Source organism: Schistocerca cancellata, chromosome 4, assembly GCF_023864275.1.
Source record: "Schistocerca cancellata isolate TAMUIC-IGC-003103 chromosome 4, iqSchCanc2.1, whole genome shotgun sequence".
Classification (NCBI taxonomy): domain Eukaryota; kingdom Metazoa; phylum Arthropoda; class Insecta; order Orthoptera; family Acrididae; genus Schistocerca; species Schistocerca cancellata.
In genome coordinates, this window is record NC_064629.1 from 202,401,011 (window position 1) to 202,421,464 (window position 20,454).

At 39.3% G+C, this 20,454-nt stretch overlaps 1 protein-coding gene across 1 annotated transcript in view; it reads left to right on the forward strand.

Moving 5' to 3' along the window:
• The window catches only part of LOC126183192 (uncharacterized), a 192,306-nt gene that overhangs the window by 86,086 nt on the left and 85,766 nt on the right, over window positions 1–20,454 (forward strand). The window contains exons 8-11 of the mRNA XM_049924935.1: window positions 8,399–8,649; window positions 19,761–19,955; window positions 20,036–20,157; window positions 20,242–20,450. Of these exons, the coding sequence (XP_049780892.1) occupies window positions 8,399–8,649; window positions 19,761–19,955; window positions 20,036–20,157; window positions 20,242–20,450 (777 nt within the window). The remainder of the gene's footprint in view (window positions 1–8,398; window positions 8,650–19,760; window positions 19,956–20,035; window positions 20,158–20,241; window positions 20,451–20,454) is intronic.

Here is a 20,454-nt window from a genome sequence, read left to right on the forward strand (position 1 = left end):
TGTGAGAATTAATGAGAGTTACTGCAGAACCAGTGTCCACTTGCATGCGAATGTCTTTATCCAGAACATGAACAGTAACAAACAACTTATTTGTTTGAGAAAGCACACAGTTAACATCCATGTCCGATGCCTCGTCCTCGTCGACAGGAACTTTAGGGACTGACACACAGAAGCAATGTGGCCTTTTTTCCTACATGAATTACATGTGGCCCAACGTTTTGGACACGCGGCCCTGTCATGCTGTACGAAACAACGTGGACAAGAAGGAAGGGCGGAACGAACCTGTTTCTGTGGTTGCTGTTTTCGCTGCGAGCGTTGCGACCCAACGCGACGTTGTTTACGCGAGTGAACCGCCGCCACATCTTCGTTCTCCTGGGAAACAGGCAAATTGTCCGTATCGAAAGTTGATTGTACAGCGCCTATATCACACCACGCGTCTATTTGCACGCCAGCAGCGTGAGACACTTCAAAGGATTGAGCGATGCTTAGAACTTCCGACAACGATGGGTTTGGCAGTTGTAGGGCACGTTGCCTAACTTCTTTATCAGGAGCAAGCCGTAGAATAGCATCCCTAACCATTGAATCAGCATAAGACTCAAGATGAGTGTTCGTGACAAACTGACATTTCCTACTCAGGCCGTGGAGTTCCACCGCCCAAGCCCGGTAAGATTGATGGGGCTGTTTATGACACCGGTAGAACACCACGCGGGCGACAACGACGTGGGTGTTTTTCGGTAATAGTTAGACAATAAGTCACACATTTCTTGGAAGGACAGAGAGGCAGGTTCCCGCAGAGGGGCTAACTGAGATAGCAGCCGATAGATCCGTGGGAAATCCAAGATAGAAATAACGACTTACACATCGGAGCATCGACAACGCCGAAAGCCAAGAAGTGTTGCCGCAAACGCTTCTCATAATCCTCCCAGTCTTCAGCAGCCTCGTCGTAAGGAGGGAACGGAGGCGGAGAAGAGGACGACAGACGATGAGTAAGCGACGTCGACAACGCCTGAATAGCAGCCGTCAGCTGTGTTTGTTGTTCAATGAGTGCTTGCAGAAGCTGTTCCATGTCTGCCCAGACATGAACGCACAATACTCCAACGCGGGAAAAAAATATCCGACCTCATCGCCAAAAAGTGTTATAACCTTTAATTCACTAATAAATTGCGTGGATATACAAACGTAGAAACAATAGTGGGTTTCATGCTACCAACTCCGTATCTGTCACTCAACTGCCGTGCCGTGACATGTGGCCGGCGCCGTTCATAGCTAGGTGGCGCTCCCGCGCTCAGCCGAGCTGCAGAGCACCTCTATCGCCCTGTTTGCGTACTGACGTAGCGGCACTTTTAAATCTCGTGGCACTGTCACAACAATTAAAATGCTCATTTGTAGCCACAACTGCTAATGTGCAAATAGGGGATGTACATGCCACTGTATTAAAATTCTAATCATAATTAACAGTTTTTTGTTGTGAAAAACCCTTAATTACCAATCTAGCCTTAAGTTTATCAACAGAACAATCAGTGTTCATTTCTTTTTTGTAAATCCATTTGCAAGGAATGGTTCTTTTCCCTGAAAGAACAGCTTCCAAAATTCAGCTCTGATCATCTTGCAGTGCATCTATTTCTTGGTCGAGTGCTTCCTTCCAGTTGTCTTGTTTATCTAATCTCATGATTTTGTGAAATGTTTGTGGCTCTTCACAATCTTTTAAATCAGAAGTTATATAAACTTTGTTTGTTATTTGCTGTATGAGTGCTGACCAATCATGTAACTGTATTTCTGTTATTTATTGTCTTGTAGCATCATTGTCAGTTTTCTTTTGCAATCTTCACTTTGAATGCCAGCTTCAGGGTTATCTTCAGTTTGAGTTTACCTGAAATTCTTGATAAGGAGTATCCATAGTTACTATAACAGGCACGCCTTTCTTCTGAAGTTGATGTCTTTTCCTGAGAATGATATCTCTTGATCCGATTAATTTATTTTTTGATGACATATGATAATCTTCCATGTCTTAATGAATCAAGATTTCTTTTCCAGCTTTCCATTAAACATGAGTGTAGCAAACAGATCCATTTATACTGCCTGACAAAAAAAGTGAAACACTGAAAAGAGGAGGAGGAAATAAAATGAAACTTGATGGTTTGTACAGATATTGTTGTTGTTGTTGTTGTGGTCTTCAGTCCTGAGACTGGTTTGATGCAGCTCTCTATGCTACTCTATCCTGTGCGAGCTTCTTCATCTCCCAGTACCTACTGCAGCCTACATCCTTCTGAATCTGCTTATTGTACTCATCTCTTGGTCTCCCTCTATGATTTTTACCCTCCACGCTGCCCTCCAGTACTAAGTTGGTGATCCCTTGATGCCTCAGAACATGTCCTACCAAACGATCCCTTCTTCTAGTCAAGTTGTGCCACAAACTCCTCTTTTCCCCAATTCTGTTCAATACCTCCTCATTAGTTATTTGATATACCCATCTAATCTTCAGCATTCTTCTGTAGCACCACATTTCGAAAGCTTCTATTCTCTTTTTGTCTACACTATTTATCGTCCACGTTTCACTTCCATACATGGCTACACTCCATACAAACACTTTCAGAAACGACTTCCTAACACTTAAATCAATACTTAATGTTAACAAATTTCTCTTCTTCAGAAACGCTTTCCTTGCAGTTGCCAGTCTACATTTTATATCCTCTCTACTTTGACGATCATCAGTTATTTTGCTCCTCAAATAGCAAAACTCCTTTACTACTTTAAGTGCCTCATTTCCTAATCTAATTCCCTCAGCATCACCCGACTTAATTCGACTACACTCCATTATCCTCGTTTTGCTTTTGTTGATGTTCATCTTATACCCTCCTTTCAAGACACTGTCCATTCTGTTCAACTGCTCTTCCAAGTCCTTTGCTGTTTCTGACAGAATTACAATGTCATCAGCGAACCTCAAAGTTTTTATTTCTTCTCCATGGATTTTAATACCTACTCCGAACTTTTCTTTTGTTTCCTTTAGCGCTTGCTCAATATAGAGATTTAATAGCATCGGGGAGAGGCTACAACCCTGTCTCACTCCCTTCCCAACCACTGCTTCCCTTTCATGTCCCTTGACTCTTATAACTGCTATTTGGTTTCTGTACAAATTGTAAACAGCCTTTCGCTCCCTGTATTTTACCCCTGCCACCTTCAGAATTTGAAAGAGAGTATTCCAGTCAACATTGTCAAAAGCTTTCTCTAAGTCTACAAATGCTAGAAACGTAGGTTTTCCTTTCCTTAATCTATTTTCTAAGATAAGTCGTAGGGTCAGTATTGCCTCACGTGTTCCAACATTATTTCTACGGAATCCAAACTGATCTTCCTCAAGGTCGGCTTCTACCAGTTTTTTTATTTGTCTGTAAAGAATTCGTGTTAGTATTTTGCAGCTGTGACTTATTAAACTGATAGTTCAGTAATTTTCGCATCTGTCAACACCTGCTTTCTTTGGGATTGGAATTATTATATTCTTCTTTAAGTCTGAGGGTATTTCGCCTGTCTCATACATCATGCTCACCAGATGGTAGAGTTTTGTCAGGACTGGCTCTCCCAAGGCTGTCAGTAGTTCTAATGGAATGTTGTCTACTCCCGCGGCCTTGTTTCGACTTGGGTCTTTCAGTGCTCTGTCAAACTCTTCACGCAGTATCGTATCTCCCATTTCATCTTCATCTACATCCTCTTCCATTTCCATGATATTGTCCTCAAGAACATCGCCCCTGTATAGACCCTCTATATACTCCTTCCACCTTTCTGCTTTCCCTTCTTTGCTTAGAACTGGGTTTCCAACTGAGCTCTTGATATTCATGCAAGTGGTTCTCTTTGAAGTCCATAATTTGGGTACATCCCGCTGTATAGTGGCGACACTAAAGGAGCCATACTGTGAACGTGGACATACACTGTATGTCAACAATTGGTATACAAGTCCCGACTTGTTCCTCTGGCTGCACATCCATAGAACAACAGCATGCAGAACTGTACATAGCAACAAACACAATTTGCCGAAGCTACAGAAGAAATTGAAACGGGGAGAAGTTGAATTTATGTCAACTGACACAATGCTTGCCATCAAGTCATGGGACAAGGAAGGAGTGTTGATATTGACTACCTGTAACACTATAGAAATGTATGCCATGGGAAAGAACATCAGGAAGACTGTCGAGAAAGTAATGAAGCCGCAATGTGTTGTCGACTACAATGCAAGTGTAGTCGCTGTGCGCTGACACACACAGACCGGATGCTTCAAGTCCAGGACAATAATGAACAAATAAAAAGAAAAACAATTATTCATGTCGATCGTTTCAATTGCGACTAATGAAAATTGTTAAAATCCTCAACAAAGAAAGAAGTGACATTTAATTAGGTGGTGTAGAAATTTCAGTATTTCTTTATTGATTTCTTAAACAAAGGTTGTACATCATCATCTGTTTCTACTGTATAAAAAGAATTCAGAAATGTTGACTTTTTGGTTTTGAAGTTTTTCTGGAGGTAATTTATTGAGTTAGTGGTCCCAAAATATAGCAATTAGCTTAAAAAGTGTGTCTTGGCATTCAGTCTCTTCTGTCAAAAGTTGTTTGTGGGCAAATTACAGATGAATGTCAACGTTTGATTGTTACGGATTCTCCAGCGTTTACATCATAATTTATGTACAAAAAACTGACAATTAAGTATCAGTATACTGATGACCTCAGAAGTTAATTCCCATAGTGCTCAGAGCCAGAAGTATCAGTACATCAAATGAAACTCAGATGTATACAGAAACCTTATGTGATTCCCAAGAACTTCATGCAGATGAAAGAAAGACTTTGATGAGGAGTTAGCAGCATTGGCAGTCTCAGTGTACATTATATCAGCCGTGCAATTCATCTGCAGATCCAAAGCTATGGAATAAATATCCAGATACACTGTGTTTATTTGTAATGTCAGTGATCTCTCAGACTGCCAGACAATCGCGATCACACTGGCTCCTGAAATACTCAGCACAGGGCGAGGTCAGTCAAGCAGAGAGCTCAGGCAGACAGCAGTCTGCGAAGATGGCTATCAGCACAGACAAACGGATTAGGCGACCTCAAGAGCACGCTCAACGGGCCAGTCGCACATGCAACTGCGGCAGCCAAAGGGTTATAGCTCAGCAGAGTGCCAATGTGTTGACTCTGTGCTCTGGAGGCAGAATTAGAACACCAACTAGAGATGTAGCCGAAGCTGGAACTCACACAGAACTCTTTCTCCTGATCCTTGCAGTTATGTTTTTTAACACTCGCACCATAGTGGTGTCTGGCAGCTCCGGGAGGCACGGCTCTCGCCTCGTCCAGATTTGATCTGCCAGTGATGCTTCTTGGACTTGCAGTATCTTTGCAGTGGTTTACCTCAGTGCGGTATTATCGACTATCGGCAACACCACAAATAGGGTTTATTTAAAAAAATCTCTGTTTGTAGAAAATAATTTTGTAATAAAGGCTAGTCACTTAAGTCTAAAGTAAGAATATAAGTTATTTGAGGAAGAGAGCTGAAGTTAAAAATATTAGCATAAAATTGTTGTGGCCATAGTCACAGCCCTGTAAACAAAAATGTCTCATAACAAAAAATTTAATTATTATTAACACCATAATAGTAATTTCCTGTGTTTGTTTGTAGGAACCATATGTTCACTTCTTATTTCACAAATTTGTAACTTCCATTACCAAGCGAGGTGGCATGGTGGTTAGCACCCTGGACTCACATTCCGAAGAATGACGTTTCAAACTCGTATCCCTAAATTGCTCTGGGCAAATGCCAGGATGGTTCATTTGAAAGGGAATGACTGAGTTCCTTCCCCATCTTTGACACAATCCGAGCTTGTGCTCCATTTCTAATGACCTCGATGTTGATGGAATGCTCGCACACACACACACACACACACACACACACACACACAGTAATGACAAATTTTGGGAAACAGGTTTCTATTACTACACAGTGTCATTTTGAGATACATGAAGTTGTACATTATGTATGAGATCCAGAATAAAACTGCTCAGAGATGCAGCTGTTGCATCTGGTTGCTTCGTAAAACACCTAAATGTTTATTTTGAACACCTGTGTATGGTAATAGTATTACTCACAGTTAGACATGTCAGCAATTCACCTTGTAATCTTATCCTCCCACACATCACTCTTAAAATTCCCTGTCTTTGCACAAATTTTGCAAGCTTTAAGAGGCATAAGATATATGAAAGAATAACTATTTACTTATCTTCATTATCTCTGGTTGTTGTCGATGGCTCAGAGTCTTGTCTAGGGGTACATTCTTGCAGCTGAAATTTCGATTTTGTAGGTTCTTGATGACTAAATAACTGATGAAGATTTGTCTATATTATTCTTGAATTTTATTCTTTGTCACATCTTTCAACATCACACTGTTTTTACATTTTCCACATTCAAAAAACCAGTAATTACATTGTTGGTGACGAATTTAGAAAAGTCTACTTTCATCAGAGGCATGCCCACCACTACTTACATTCTGCGGTACTCAAATTATTCCAAAGAATTTACAAGGCAAAAGAGTTTACAAACTTTCTTTATCAAAGAATAATCTTCACCAAACTATAAATTATTTTATACATAAATCCATAAATAAAATTAATAGTCAGAGTTAGAGTGTACAATTAATAATATGAATTTTAAATATACCAGAAATTTTGTAATTTCTAATATTTTTGAAAGAAGAATAATTTTAACTGTTAGTACATATCGATTGTAACACATTAATTTCTTTTTTATACATTTTAGTCTGAAATTCAATACACCGTATGCAAAATCGCATGAATTCTTTTAGTGAAACAGCTGAGATAATTTTAACCTATGCAAGAATCAATAGTACACATGGTGTCGGTTATCTCTATAAAAAGAAAGGTGGTGATAGAGTAGGGTGATTCGTTATATTTGTTATAACCTTCAAGGGAAAAAGAAAGAAAGAAAAAAAAGTTTATTAAGAATATAATCTGTCAGTACTTCATGACTCTTGGCTTATTGTTTCAGCAAAATCCATTTAACTAACTTCAAGTAATTCAGTAGAATGTTACATGTAAACAAGTGTACTGCTAATACTGATTGAAGAAGAAGAAGAAGAAGAAGAAGAAGAAGAAGGATCAGCACTGTTACTGCTGCCAAGTACAAACTTACTATGCAGCCCCAAACACCGTTGCTAATGTATCATGGAAGTCCTGATTATATATGTAACCTCATATTAAGCATGCAAGCAAAATTATGCACAGTATCCACCAGAGGTTGGGCAATGACATTCTATCTTATCAAAAAAAAAAAAAAAAAAAAAAAATGAGCTGGAACAAGCCACACTCCATGTGATTGTTTTTAATTATGGCAGTAAGGACGTTAGGAATAAGTGATATGTTATTTCTATCAGTAGCGCAAGTGAAATGTTTGTAGATCTATTTCTGGCCTTTATTTGTATAAAGATTTTCAGATTTCATCTGTATCCAATTACCATCTTTTGTTATTGGAGTCAGATTACATCACAACTGATATTACAGCAAGCTGCTCCAAGTTTGCTGGCATTCCATCTGCTATCCACTTTCAACATCAATCACATGAATTGCCTTTTTGTAGCAATTATATTATTTTCTCCTTCTGCTTGAGCTCAGTACAACTTCTGTATCTTTGTGTCCCTTGTGATGTAGATGTTTCTGTCTTTTTTTATATGAAGTCATTTCATAAGCTACCAGCTGTGTTGTCAGATTATCAACTGTTCTGTCACATAACCATCTAACTGGATAAAAAAAAAGTGTCCAGAGCAGATTTATGTCCTGATTTTTCTGTCAGGTATGTACCTTCTGCAACTATGTTTGGTTTTACTAACTTACATTCAACATAATCAAATATTCCTGAAATAACCTCTCAAACACACACTTGTTTTGTACCTCAATGTGTTCCAATTAGATTCTTCTTTCAACTTACCTGATGTTTATGAGTCTTGCTGTATCCATTTCCATGCCACTACTGAAACTGCAGTTTTTCGACAGGGTATTTGTACTTAACAAATTGCTAACATCTCAAGTACTCCAAGACGTATTTGACTGGGCCAAAAAACTATTGAGGTGTTTTTTTGCAGAGAACATGTTTTCGTTTTGTGTATGGTAACACAGTGACACACATTCAGCAAAGTATTGTGTAAAATGAAAACCAAGGCAAAGATACTAGCAGTGGAGAATCGAATAAATGAGATGCACGAAGTTTGAAATTGTACACAAGTTGTTAACATCTTTAAACATCAAGAAAGGACTTACATCGATTGTATCACAATTATTGTTATTGTTGTTACTGCTGTAATTGAGGACATTCTTGTACTTAGGTGCTTAGAAATCTGTATCTTTACTTTCAGAGCCACCCCTTCACTTCAGACTGTGATCCTAGAACGGCAGGTGACATTAAAACCACTACTCCGACTCCTTTTGAAAAAGTTGAAATAGAACAGCACAAACCTGCATACACATATCCAGTTCTCAACATGTCTCATCCTCCACCAGGATTCATATCAGAAACCAGTAATGCTGCAACAACTGATAGTCACAAAAGTCCACTGGAAGATGGTGAACATGCTGATTCTGAAGTGGAGTTTGTTGACAGAACTGTGTAAGTAAAAACATGTAAACATTTTTGCTCTGTTTTAAAATTTGTTCATGGGCTGCAATAGAACTACTTTTTCTCAGTACTTCGGCATGTTTTGTGAACATGTAAGCTAAATTTCTATTGCAGATTTCTATTGCTGGTGTGTGAAGTAACTTTCCACGTAGATGTAAGAGAAAATAGTAATACTTTTGTATTTGAAATTATTTTTAGTGCAGTGCTAAGCATACCCAATGAGCATTATGGGAGCCAAGGCATTTGTAATGGCTATAGAGGTGTCACACATCTGTAGAGATCAGAAAAAGAAAATGTAAACCTAACGTGAGATTGCTATATAAACATTTAGAAAAGGTCCCAAAATTACTCTCACTTAGTAACACTATTAACAAGTATACAATAGTTTGAACAGAAAGCTACCTGGGATTACAAATAAACTGCAGCAAAACCTTATATTCTGAGTGGAATATATTTCTGAGAGATAAGTTGGACTCTAATTATGGTAATGTGCGTACGGCTGTAAAAACTCAGTAATGGGACAAATACAGAGTTAAATCCAAATTATCTGGCTGAATTCAAGTGAAAAAAGTGGAACCAATAATAGTTACGTTTCTCTTGGCCACTCACATCACACATCGAAGCAGTGGAATTCTTTAGAGACAGCTTGTTATATATTACATAAATTGTCAAACCATTTTATAATAATAGGAAAGAGCCGCACGCGATTAGCCAAGCGGTCTACGGCGGTGCAGCCATGGACTGTGCGGCTGGTCGCGGTGGAGGTTAGAGTCCTCCCTTGGGCATGGGTGTGTGTGTTTGTCCTTAGGATAATTTAGGTTAAGTAGTGTGTAAGCTTAGGGACTGATGACCTTAGCAGTTAAGTCCCATAAGATTTCACACACATTTGAACAATAGGAGGAAAGAGATCAATTTGCTAGCTGTATACAGAGATAAGCACCTGTTTAGAACAAGTGGAAGGCTAATAATTCAGGTTACTGTGTACTAAATTTCTTTCTCAAAAATATACTCCGGAAATTTTCAATACAAATGAAGGAGCAGCATTAGATCGATACAGATAGCAGTACTGTAGGTGCATCCATACTGCAGGGGTATATGTGGAGAGGCTAATTTGTTTCCTGAAAGAGGGGCAGCAGCCTTTTCAGTAGTTTCAGCAGCAGTCTGGATGATTGACTGATCTGGCCTTGTAACATCAGCCATCGCGGCCTTGTGTGCTGGTGCTGGTACTGCAAATGGCTGAAACGTAGGGAGAATTACAGCCATTAGGACATGCAGCTGTACTTTACAGTTAAATGAGAATGGGAAATATTATATCCCTTAATCAGGTAGATAGGTTAGAAAATTTAAAAAGGGAAATGGAGAGATTGAAATTAGATGTAGTGAAGATCAGTTAAGTTTGATGGGAGGATGAACAGGACATTTGGTCAGGTGAGTACAGGGTTGTAAATATGAAATCAGATAGAGGTAATGCAGGAGTAGGTGTAACAATGAGTAAGAAAATAGGAAAGCTGTTAAGCTGTGATGCAGCAGCATAGTGAACACTTATTGTAGCCGAGATAGACACAAATGAAGCAGGTGAGAGGGCATACAAACGTTTAAAAATGAGTGTGACAAAAGGTGCAAAATGGCCAATTAGGTATTGCCACAGGACAAGTATAAGTATAACTAGGGAAAAGATAGATCCTGCCAAAAGGAAAATGAAAGAGGCCTTTCTAGAACAGAGAAGCAGCTGTATGAATATCAAGAGCTCAGATGGAAAACCAGTTCTAAGCAAAGAAGGGAAAGCTGAAAGAGGGAACGGTTATACAGAGGTGCTAAAAGCAAATGAACTTGGAGACAATGTTACTGAAAGGGAAGAGGAAGTAGGCCTAGATAAAGGTGAGATTAGAGTTATGACACTGTGAGAAGACTTTGACAGAGCTCTGAAAGGGCTAAGCCCAAACAAGTCTAGTAGATGGCATTCCATCTGAAGTACTGATAGCCTTGGGAGAGGCAGCCATAGCAAAAATATTCCATCTGATGTGCAAGAGGTATGAGACAGGTGAAATACTCTCCTGCCTCAGGAAGAATGTAATAATTACAGTTTCAAAGAAAGCAGGTGCTTACAGGTGTGATTATTACTGAACTGTCTGTCTAACAAGTCATGGTTGCAAAAATACTAATACTAATACAAATTCTGTACAGAAGAATGGAAAAACTGGTAGAAGCCAACCTCAGGGAAGATCAGTTCGGATTCCGGCAAAAAGTAGGAACATGCAAGACAATACTAACCCTGTGAATTCTCTTAAAGGGTAGGTTAAGGAAAGGCAAACCTACATTTTTAGCATTTGTAAACTTAGCAAGAGCTTTTGATAGTGTTGACTGGAACATGCTCTTTGAAGTTGTGAGGGTTACAGGTGTAAAATACAGGGCGCAAAAGCCTATTTACAACTTGTACAGAAATCAGATGACAATTATAAGAGTGGAGGGACATGAAAGGAAAGAAGTATTTGAGAAGGGAGTGAGACAGTGTTGTAGCCTATCCCCGATGTTATTCTGTCTGTACATTAAGCAAGCAGTGAAGGAGGCCAAAGAACAATTTGGAGTAGAAATTAAAGTGCAGGGAGAGGAAATGAAAACTTTGAGTTGTGCTGATGATGTAGTAATTATGCCAAAGATAGCAAAGAACTGCATTTGAATGGAATGGATAGCGTCTAGAAAGGAGGATATAAGAATAACATTAACAAATGCAAAACAAAGGTAGAAGAATGAAACAATTAAATCAGGTGATGCTGAGGAAAGTAAATTAGGAAATTAGACACCAAAAGCACACTGCACAACACACTAAATGGGTCATTTCTTTGAAACCCTGTATTTGTCTCCCATTGCAATGCAACCCCTCCCCCCAAACTTCAGAGACAGTCAGTCACTGATAATAGGGTACCAGCATGACAATCATCCTGTTGGACAACCGCTAGATTTCACATTTGGCTAGCGGCTGCTAGTTCAGCAACATAGGGCCACTCAAATCAAGGGTGTTGAAATAGTTGTCTGTCACACCAGCACCTAATAATCAGTGACTACCTGTCTTTCTACAGCTACAGTTTTAAAGTGCTCATCAAAGGTGCGTGAGTGGCATTGAGGATGTTGCCGAACTGGTGGATCTCAGAGGGACCCTTTAACGTTTTAGTCACACATGTGTCAGTGTTGCACACCTCAGCCTCCTCCACGATCTCCACAGGGAAGGTGTGAAACAGGAGGGCTGAATAAGTATAAACACCCTTTGCTGTTTCGGTTCACATTCAAATGTTGTCAAATGGTTTTGAATGCCCCTAGTAATTCCACCCTGGGTGTGATCACTTGGCAGACCCATAACGTCCTTAGAGAAGGGTTGAATTGTCGAGGTGGGGGACGGGGGAGCTGTTGGGTGTTAGCAATGTCAGAGATTGTCAAGAATGTCATCTTTTTGCTCATTTCACTGAGAACTGTGGTTTTTGACCACAAAATGTGTGGGAATCAATGCCCCCTAGGGAAGGGGTGGCTTTATCGATGTCCTTAATGCGACCCTCTGAGGCCTTTTCATGTTGAAACTGAGCAGTGGTGTATCTGAAATGTTTTCCTCAGGCCACCAAAAAGAAAACTGTGGCTTCAATGCTGGGTGTTGTAGTACTGACCTACAGCATAGAGGCATCAAAAGAAGGTGTGAAATGTGGGTAAGAGGGGATGTGATGACCTTCTTTTCGTGTGACATGTCCACAGTGGAATTGGGCAGAATTGTGGTGAATTTGGTGCCAGTGTGACATCATTAACCCATCATACACCTCACTTGAACTTCTGAGCTCTGGCTTATTTTTTGCATGTGTTGAAACCCAACTGTTTGGAGCATTGTCACGGCTGAGGGTGATGTCACAGTACTGCACTTTTGCGCCATTACAGAGGAATGTTGTAGGCAACCTTTGAGCCAAGTTTTGAACTTCTGTGTTACAATCGGACAGAAGAGAGAAGAGATGGGTTTTCAAAAAAGTGGCCCTATAATTGTGTTTGGCAGTGTAGTGCGTGTTTTTTGTGATTTGGGCAGTAAAATAACTGATGATGGCCAAAGTAGAGACGATATAAAAAGTAGAATAGCAATGAGAATAAAAGTGTTTCTGATGAAGAGAAATTCGCTAACATTGGATATAAATTTAAGAGACAGGAAGTCTTTTCTTGAAGACATTTGTCTGAGGTGTAGCCTTTTAGGGAAGTTCAATGTGGACGATAAGCAGTTCACACAAGAAGAGAATAGAAGCTTTTGAATTGTGGTGCTGCAGTAGAGTGCTGAAGATTAAATGGTTAGATCGTGTAACCAATGAAAAGATACTGTATAGAATTGGGAGAAAAGAAATTTGTGGTGCAACTTGACTAGAAGAAGGGATTGGTTTATAAAAAGTATTCTGAGACATCAAGAAATCGTTAATTTATAATCAGAGGGAGGTGTGGGGGGTAAAAATTTCAGAGGAAGACCAAGAGATGATTACATTAAGCAGGTTCTAACGGATGTGAGTTGCAATAGTTGTTCAGAGATGAAGAGGCTTACATGAACATAGTAGCAGGGAGAGCTGCATCAAACCAGTCTTTGTACTGAAGACCACAACAAACAACATCATACATAAGCAAGGATCCTTGTGGCACATTCAAAGCCAAATTTTTGCTGGCAAACCAAGCTGAATAACATAAGGGCAGGTAAGTGCAAAACATTCAGCAAATTTGAAAGCAAGATTTGACCTGCCAAACTATCAAGAAACTGTAGACGTTTGGCTCCTATGTAAAATTGTGAATTGTCAAAGTTACCTGTTGGATTGCTTGTTCATCATGATGGCACCAAAAAGAAAGATCATAAAATGGAGGGTGAAATACAAAATTCTGCCTCATGAAATTTATGTTTTGGCCTAATTCCCAGTCACTGATCACTGTGCAAATGCAAAAGTGACATACAGAAATAGATGAAAATAGGAAGAACAACAGGTATCTACCGAGTTGACTGCACACTCAGTACAGCTGGTCGCCCTATATAGGAATCACATTTTGATTTAGAAATACCATGCACCTTGTTGACACCAGCATCATTGTGCTCGTTGTTAGAGAGCAAGTCTCCTCACGATGAATTTCTGTTTCAGCATTGAAGTTGTATACTGAGCTAAGTTTAAATAAAACTATCATTTGCAATTTGTCTGACAATGTAACCAACGACCTGTGCCAGCTTCACATGGGCAGCACTAGGTACCAATAGCCGGACAACTTGTCTGGTGTAGCCCTAATAAATTGTACTCACAAACCTTCCTCTTGAATCATGCTGTATATTAGTGAAAACAATATAAAAATTGCTGCAGTAGTTCCTGAGATTAATCTTCACATACAAACAGAAAAATGTGGCAGGAGATTTTAATTTATAAAATATAGTGATGTACTTTCACGTCAGTTGTGTTGCAGTGCTTGATTTTTTAACTGATTGTGATAGACATTCTCTGTGGCCACACCCTTCCAGTTTTACATGGGAAATGTAATGATACAGGATTCATTTCAGCATCATTTATGCTGTGACAGTGTCAGCAGTCTTGACAGCAATGAACCCTAGTCGGATGAGATATGCCACATTAAAGCTTTCTTTGTATGTCACTTACACACTATTTTAGTTCAAGTGGACACTTTAGGTTGTGTAATGTTATTAATTTTGTTTTAATGCTGATAGTCAAACTTTGCATCTGCTTGTGGCAAGTGACACATTTTATTGAGATGTTATCAGCTACTGCTCAGTGTAGCAGATATTTGTTATTACATATTCTATATTTCACTACAGCTTCATTGTCAGCCTAGCACCACAGTAAACAGAATCAGAATATCTCTCTCTCTCTCTCTCTCTCTCTCTCTCTCTCTCTCTCTCACACACACACACACACACACACACACACACACACACAAACTGATATTTAAAATGATCTCTGTTGAATCAGTTGTGTGTAATGTGAATATCAGCAGCCCTTTGTATTTTCTTGGAGCACTCTTATAGTTACATTTGTTTCTGGTGATCTGCCTCCATGGTAATTTATTGGGTTCTTTCAGTCAGTAAGTTCTCAGTACAGTCACTTTATTCAAGCTCATAGTTTTATTTATTCCTTATGAGAGAAACTAGGGTAGAATAGCATAAATTTTATGGTCTTTCTGATAATTTTATCATTGTATTACCTGTATTTGTTCTGGAATCTATGTAGATCATAGTAATTTAAGATGATGATGCAGTTATAGAGCCATAAAATTGTTGGCTATAGCGTTTATTATGAGAGATCTGGAGTGGATCCTTTGTAAGAACCACCTTCCACTTACAGAAACCCTGTTTAGCTTAATGCCACTTCATTTTTTTTAAAATTAACGCCTTACTTTTTATTAAGTAAATTGCAGATGATTGTGACAGTAATCATTATAGTTCACGTGGGAGGATTCTGAATTCCATTTAATTGATACAGAGACTGTTCAGTGGTGATCTTGTTCCCCATGGCAGGATGTCATGTAGTATTTATAGATAATTGTGAGGTCTGTGTTTTCCATCATGTAGTCTGTGTGATTGAACCTAGCAAGAATGTGTACTTAACATCTAGGTACTTACAATATCTTTTATTTTGTATTTATTTTTACTTGGGAGATGCAAGAAGTGGTGGGACGAAAAAAATGGTGGCCTATAGTTGACCTTGTGTAGATGAAATGATGGGGCTACTTTTGCAGATTAGATTTCCCAAATTATTTTGGGAGGCTTTATGAAATGCAGAAAACTGAGTTTCTTACATTTTAACTGTACTGACTCACTGACTCTACAACAATTGGAAAATGCAGGCTGTAATAAACAATATTATGAAAAGGAAAGTTGCTATTCAGTGTAGTGCGGAGATGCTGAGTCGCAGATAGGCACAACAAAAAGACTGTCGTAAAATAAGCTTTCAGCCAGCAAGGCCTTCATCAAACATAGGTGACACAAATGTGACTGCAGTCTCTGGCAACTGAAGACACTGTCACGTGTGTGTGTGTGTGTGTGTGTGTGTGTGTGTGTGTGTGTGTGTGTGTGTGTGTGTGACCTATTTCTGACGAAGGCCTTACTGACTGAAAGCTTATTTGTGACAGTCTTTTTGTTGTGTATCTGTGACTCAGCATCTCCGCAGTATGGTGAGTAGCAATTTTCCTTTTCATAATATTGTTCTGCAACAATTGACAATTTTTTTGTAATTATCAAGTGCAAAAAAATGTGATGTGTAGAAGGAGTGCTTAAGTTACAGGATTTTTGAGAGATAGATGGTACACTATATATATTGGCAGTGTATACCATGTTTACCTGATTATAAGATCAGGTTTTTCTCTAAATTTGCCATGCAAAAAATGTAGGGTCATCTTACATTTGCAGATGAAGCTTTGGCAATTGAGGTCATGTGCTGATTTATTTTGAAGAATTTGGAAGGACTGAAGAGGGAACTAGGACACCAGCTAGGCAGAGAACTAGGGCAAATGTGGGGAGGGGAGAGATGAACAGATGAATTTCGTAATGCTGCCAACCATGTAACACATACCTCGGCTTTTTGTTAACATCTGTCATGTTTAAACTGCAGTTTACCTGAACCTACTTACAGTCAGAATTGAACTGACTTTAAAATTGGACAAATTCTCAACAATAGTGTGTGTTTCTGCAGGAGATGATAAAAGTCTAGGTAGGGGCCAGTGGCATACTTTCTTGCCCTGTGTAACACAGTTGTCACTGTGAGATATGATGGGAACAAAAGAATGTTTGGAAACAAAGACGAAGTAATATTGTCACATTCTCACATCTATAAAAGGTTTATCAAAATGGACTTTACAACTTCGAAAACTGATATTGATGTATTCATTTAACTGGTAGAAATGGTTTGGTGTCCATTTATAGCAAAATACATAAAGCTTTTTAACCTTTCACATAAACAGCTTCAATGTGACTTCCATTGGTTATGCATTGCATATCCCATCTGAAGTTGATTTCTTGCGAGACTTGCTGCAGTATGACAGGCATGACTTGTTCAGTTGCGAGATAGTCTAGCTGTGAGCTCCGGTAGAGGAACCGGTAATGGTAGAAAAAACATGATATCTTCGATGAATCCCCAAAAGAAAAAGACAAGAGGTGTCAGGTCTGGTGAACATGGGGACCATGCAGTTGGCACATCTCGACCCATCCACTTTCCTAGAAAGCGGACATGTAGAAAATCCTGGATGTCGTCGGAGAGTTGTGATGGTGCACAATATTGTATAAGCTGTACACTGCGTTCTTGGTCACCAATGTCAGTCTGGAGGATTAAAAAGTTTTCCAGCATATCTAAGTACACAGTTATGTTCACAGTTTTGTCTTGGAAAAAGAACAATCCATTAACTTTGCTCTCTCTTAATGCACAAAACACGTTCAATTTTGGGCTGTCATGTACCAGAGATTTCCATGGATTTTCACAGCACCATATCGTACAGTTGAGTGTATTAACTTTACCGCTTAGGTGACAAGTTGACTCAGCACTATAGATAATCTTTCTATTGAAATCTTCATCCAACTGATGTAACATTTCCACACAAAAGTCCTTAAGAGTCATCCTATCTGTGTCATTTAGATTGTGCACCATTGTAAGCTTGCATGGTTTGAGATTCAACCATTTTCTTGGCACGCATCAAACAGTCACATGTTGGGTGCTCAGCTGTCGCAAAGCACACAGGGTTGATTTTATTGGACTTTTCACAAAGCTGTGTCTCACTTGCTCTACAATGTCGTCAGATGCATGGGGACAACCTGAGGATTTGTTATGTCTTACTGAACATCCAGTTTTAATAAAACATGTACATCACCCATAAATAGTAGGCCTACTGGGAGGATCTCTACCACACACTGTACGAAAATTATGTTGCACAGTTGTCGCAAACTTCCTCTTCAAACCAGAACACACAACGAGAATACTCGGGACCGGTAAAGGCAGTCATCTTTGCTGCAGCTGCCACTAGTGCTTGCGTTCATGCAGTTCTATAGTAGCATATCACGTGAGTCAAAAATTGATCTATTTTCCTTGAAGATGACACCAAGACTAAATGTGTAAGTCATATGAATAAGTTTTTACTAATTTTCAAAGTTGTACAGTCTTTTTTGATACATCGTGTGCAGATGCAAAATCGCTAGGTGAAACTGTCATCTCATTGACAATGCATACCTGACACATTGCCAACCTGTGAGCATTAGACACACTCTTTCATGACTGGTAGTGGCCCCAGTGTAAGCTATAGCCCAGGAGACAAGTTAATGCTAACAAAAATGTGTTCATACAGAACACCTGAAACACAACACAACAAATAAAAGTGCAACAGCTGTACAGCACTGTTGATTTTCATGATTTGTTACAGTATTATAGAAGTCTTGAGAATTCTGCCCATTCAACTGTAGGGAGAGCTGAGAGGATGAGTTACGGTATTGTTATTCAATTTGCTTATATTTCCAGTGCTGCAAGAACTCTATAATTAATGTCAAATTACAGCTGTGACTTTTGAGAAATACGGATCTACAAGTTCACAGTTCGCCGCTAGTCCACACAGACAATATGAAACTAATTTTATGTTAATAATGGGTGATTCATGAAGCAGAAGCCAGAAGCAACTCTGTTACTGCCACAGATGCAGAATAAATGAAAGAGCACCAGACCTATGTACCGAACTTTAAGGTGACCAAAGCAGCCAAAGTTTCGCAAACTGTACCAGCAGATTTTTCAGTATTTGAAGAGAAATGCAATGAAGGTATCCTGGTTACTAGAGAAATTATCAGAATGAAGACCCTGGAGATCAAGAAGAATTTTCAAACTGCATGTGTTGTGGGATTCAAAGTGAGTACTAGCTGGTGCATAAGGATGATGGAGAGTGCAGGGCTAACATTATGACGCAGAACAAAACTAGCCCAGTGACTTCCCACGGCGTATGATGAAAAACCAGTTGTATATCAGTGTCACATAATCAGTCTGAGGAAACGGTACGACCATTCGCTAGGCCATATGGTCAGTGCCAATCAGGTGCCTGTTTATTTTGATATGCTGTCAAATGTTACTGCCACTGTGAACAGCATTAAGTGTTCCTATAAGGTTTGGCAGTGAAGAGGCCAGAATAACAGTAAAGCTGGGTGTGCTAGCGGATGGAAGAGAGCTCTCCCCATATGTGATTCTTTGCAGGGAAAAGATAGCGAAAGTAAAACTGCCCGCAGAAGTTATCTTTAACTGCTGAAGGAAGTGATGGTGCCTTGGAACAGAATACCAGGGTCTTTGCTTAACAGAAGGAAAATGTTGGTGCTGAATTCTTTCAGGGGATACCTCACCCAGGAAGTTAAAGATCTGATAGCAAAGAACAACAAAGACCTGCCAATAATTCCTGGTGGCATAATCTCATAATTTGAGTAATGGATGTTGTCGTGAATAGACCTTTTCAGGCTCACCTGCAACAGCCTTATGCTGAGTGGCTGCTTCAAGGAGACCGTCACCTCTCTCCAGGAGGGGAAGTTATAGAAAACTGTCAATATCCAGACTGGGCTGGTGGATCCTTACTGCTTGTGGTAGAATCTTGAGTGAATCTAGTATGAAAGGATTCAAAAAGTGCTGCATATACAGTGCTCCGGATTGCTCATAAGATGACATACTGTGAGAGGAGTATCAGGAAGAAAGAAATGCCAGTAGGCTTAAGAGGAGGAGGAGGGAGGTGGTGGTGGTGGTGGTGGTGGTGGTGGTAAGCCATTTGTTTTTGTTTCTTATTGTATTATCAGAATGTACACAATCAATAAACAGCATTAATTTAGAATAGTTATAATGTTAAAATTTTTAGCCAGGTACTTTATACCAGTAAAACAATTTGTACCTTTGATTAGTTGGAATATGTTAAAAATAAAACTTTCTTCAGGAGCCTTAAAAAAAGGGGAGGGAGGGTGTGGTCTTCTATTCAGGGTCGTCTTATACTCTGGTAAACATGGTAAATCACTTTGCTTATTTCTGTAGCATTTTAGTGTCAAAAATGTTAATCATAAAATAGGTGTATTTCCAAGTGTGTGTGTGTGTGTGTGCCAATAACAGGCAACAGGAGAATGGGAACTCAGTGGAAATAATAAACCTCGATCGCAGCAGATCTGGCAGTCCATCAGTCAACTCAAAGAACTACAGGCGTAGGCACAGTCGTTCTCGGTCACGAGATCGTCGCCATGGTAGAAGATCCAGGTCGAAATCATCCGACAACAGAGCACGATCACAGTCGAGGCAAAGGAGGAGAAGGTATAGTGTGATAAAATTGTTTTTTTTCTATTTAGATAATATTCTGAGAAAATTTGTGATACTTAGCTTTTTAATAATAGGTCAAGGTCACGAGACAAAGAACGTGATCGAGAGAAGGACAAAGAACGAGAGAGGGAACGAGAGAAGGAGAGGGAGAGAAGAAAAAAAGGTCTGCCACCATGTAAGAAAGAACATTTGAGTGGTAAGGATTCATTTCATACATTGTGCATTTGTATGAATGGAAGTGTATTCAAAAATGTATTGTGAAAAAATTTTTGCTTTTCAGTTTGTAGCACAACTCTTTGGGTTGGACATTTGTCAAAGTTGGTTCATCAGGAAGAATTATCAGACACCTTTGGAGAATATGGTGATATAGTATCAATAGATTTGATACCACCTCGAGGTTGTGCCTTCATATGCATGAATCGACGACAGGATGCTTTTAGAGCACTACAAAAACTAAAAAATCACAAACTACAAGGAAAGGCTATTACAGTAA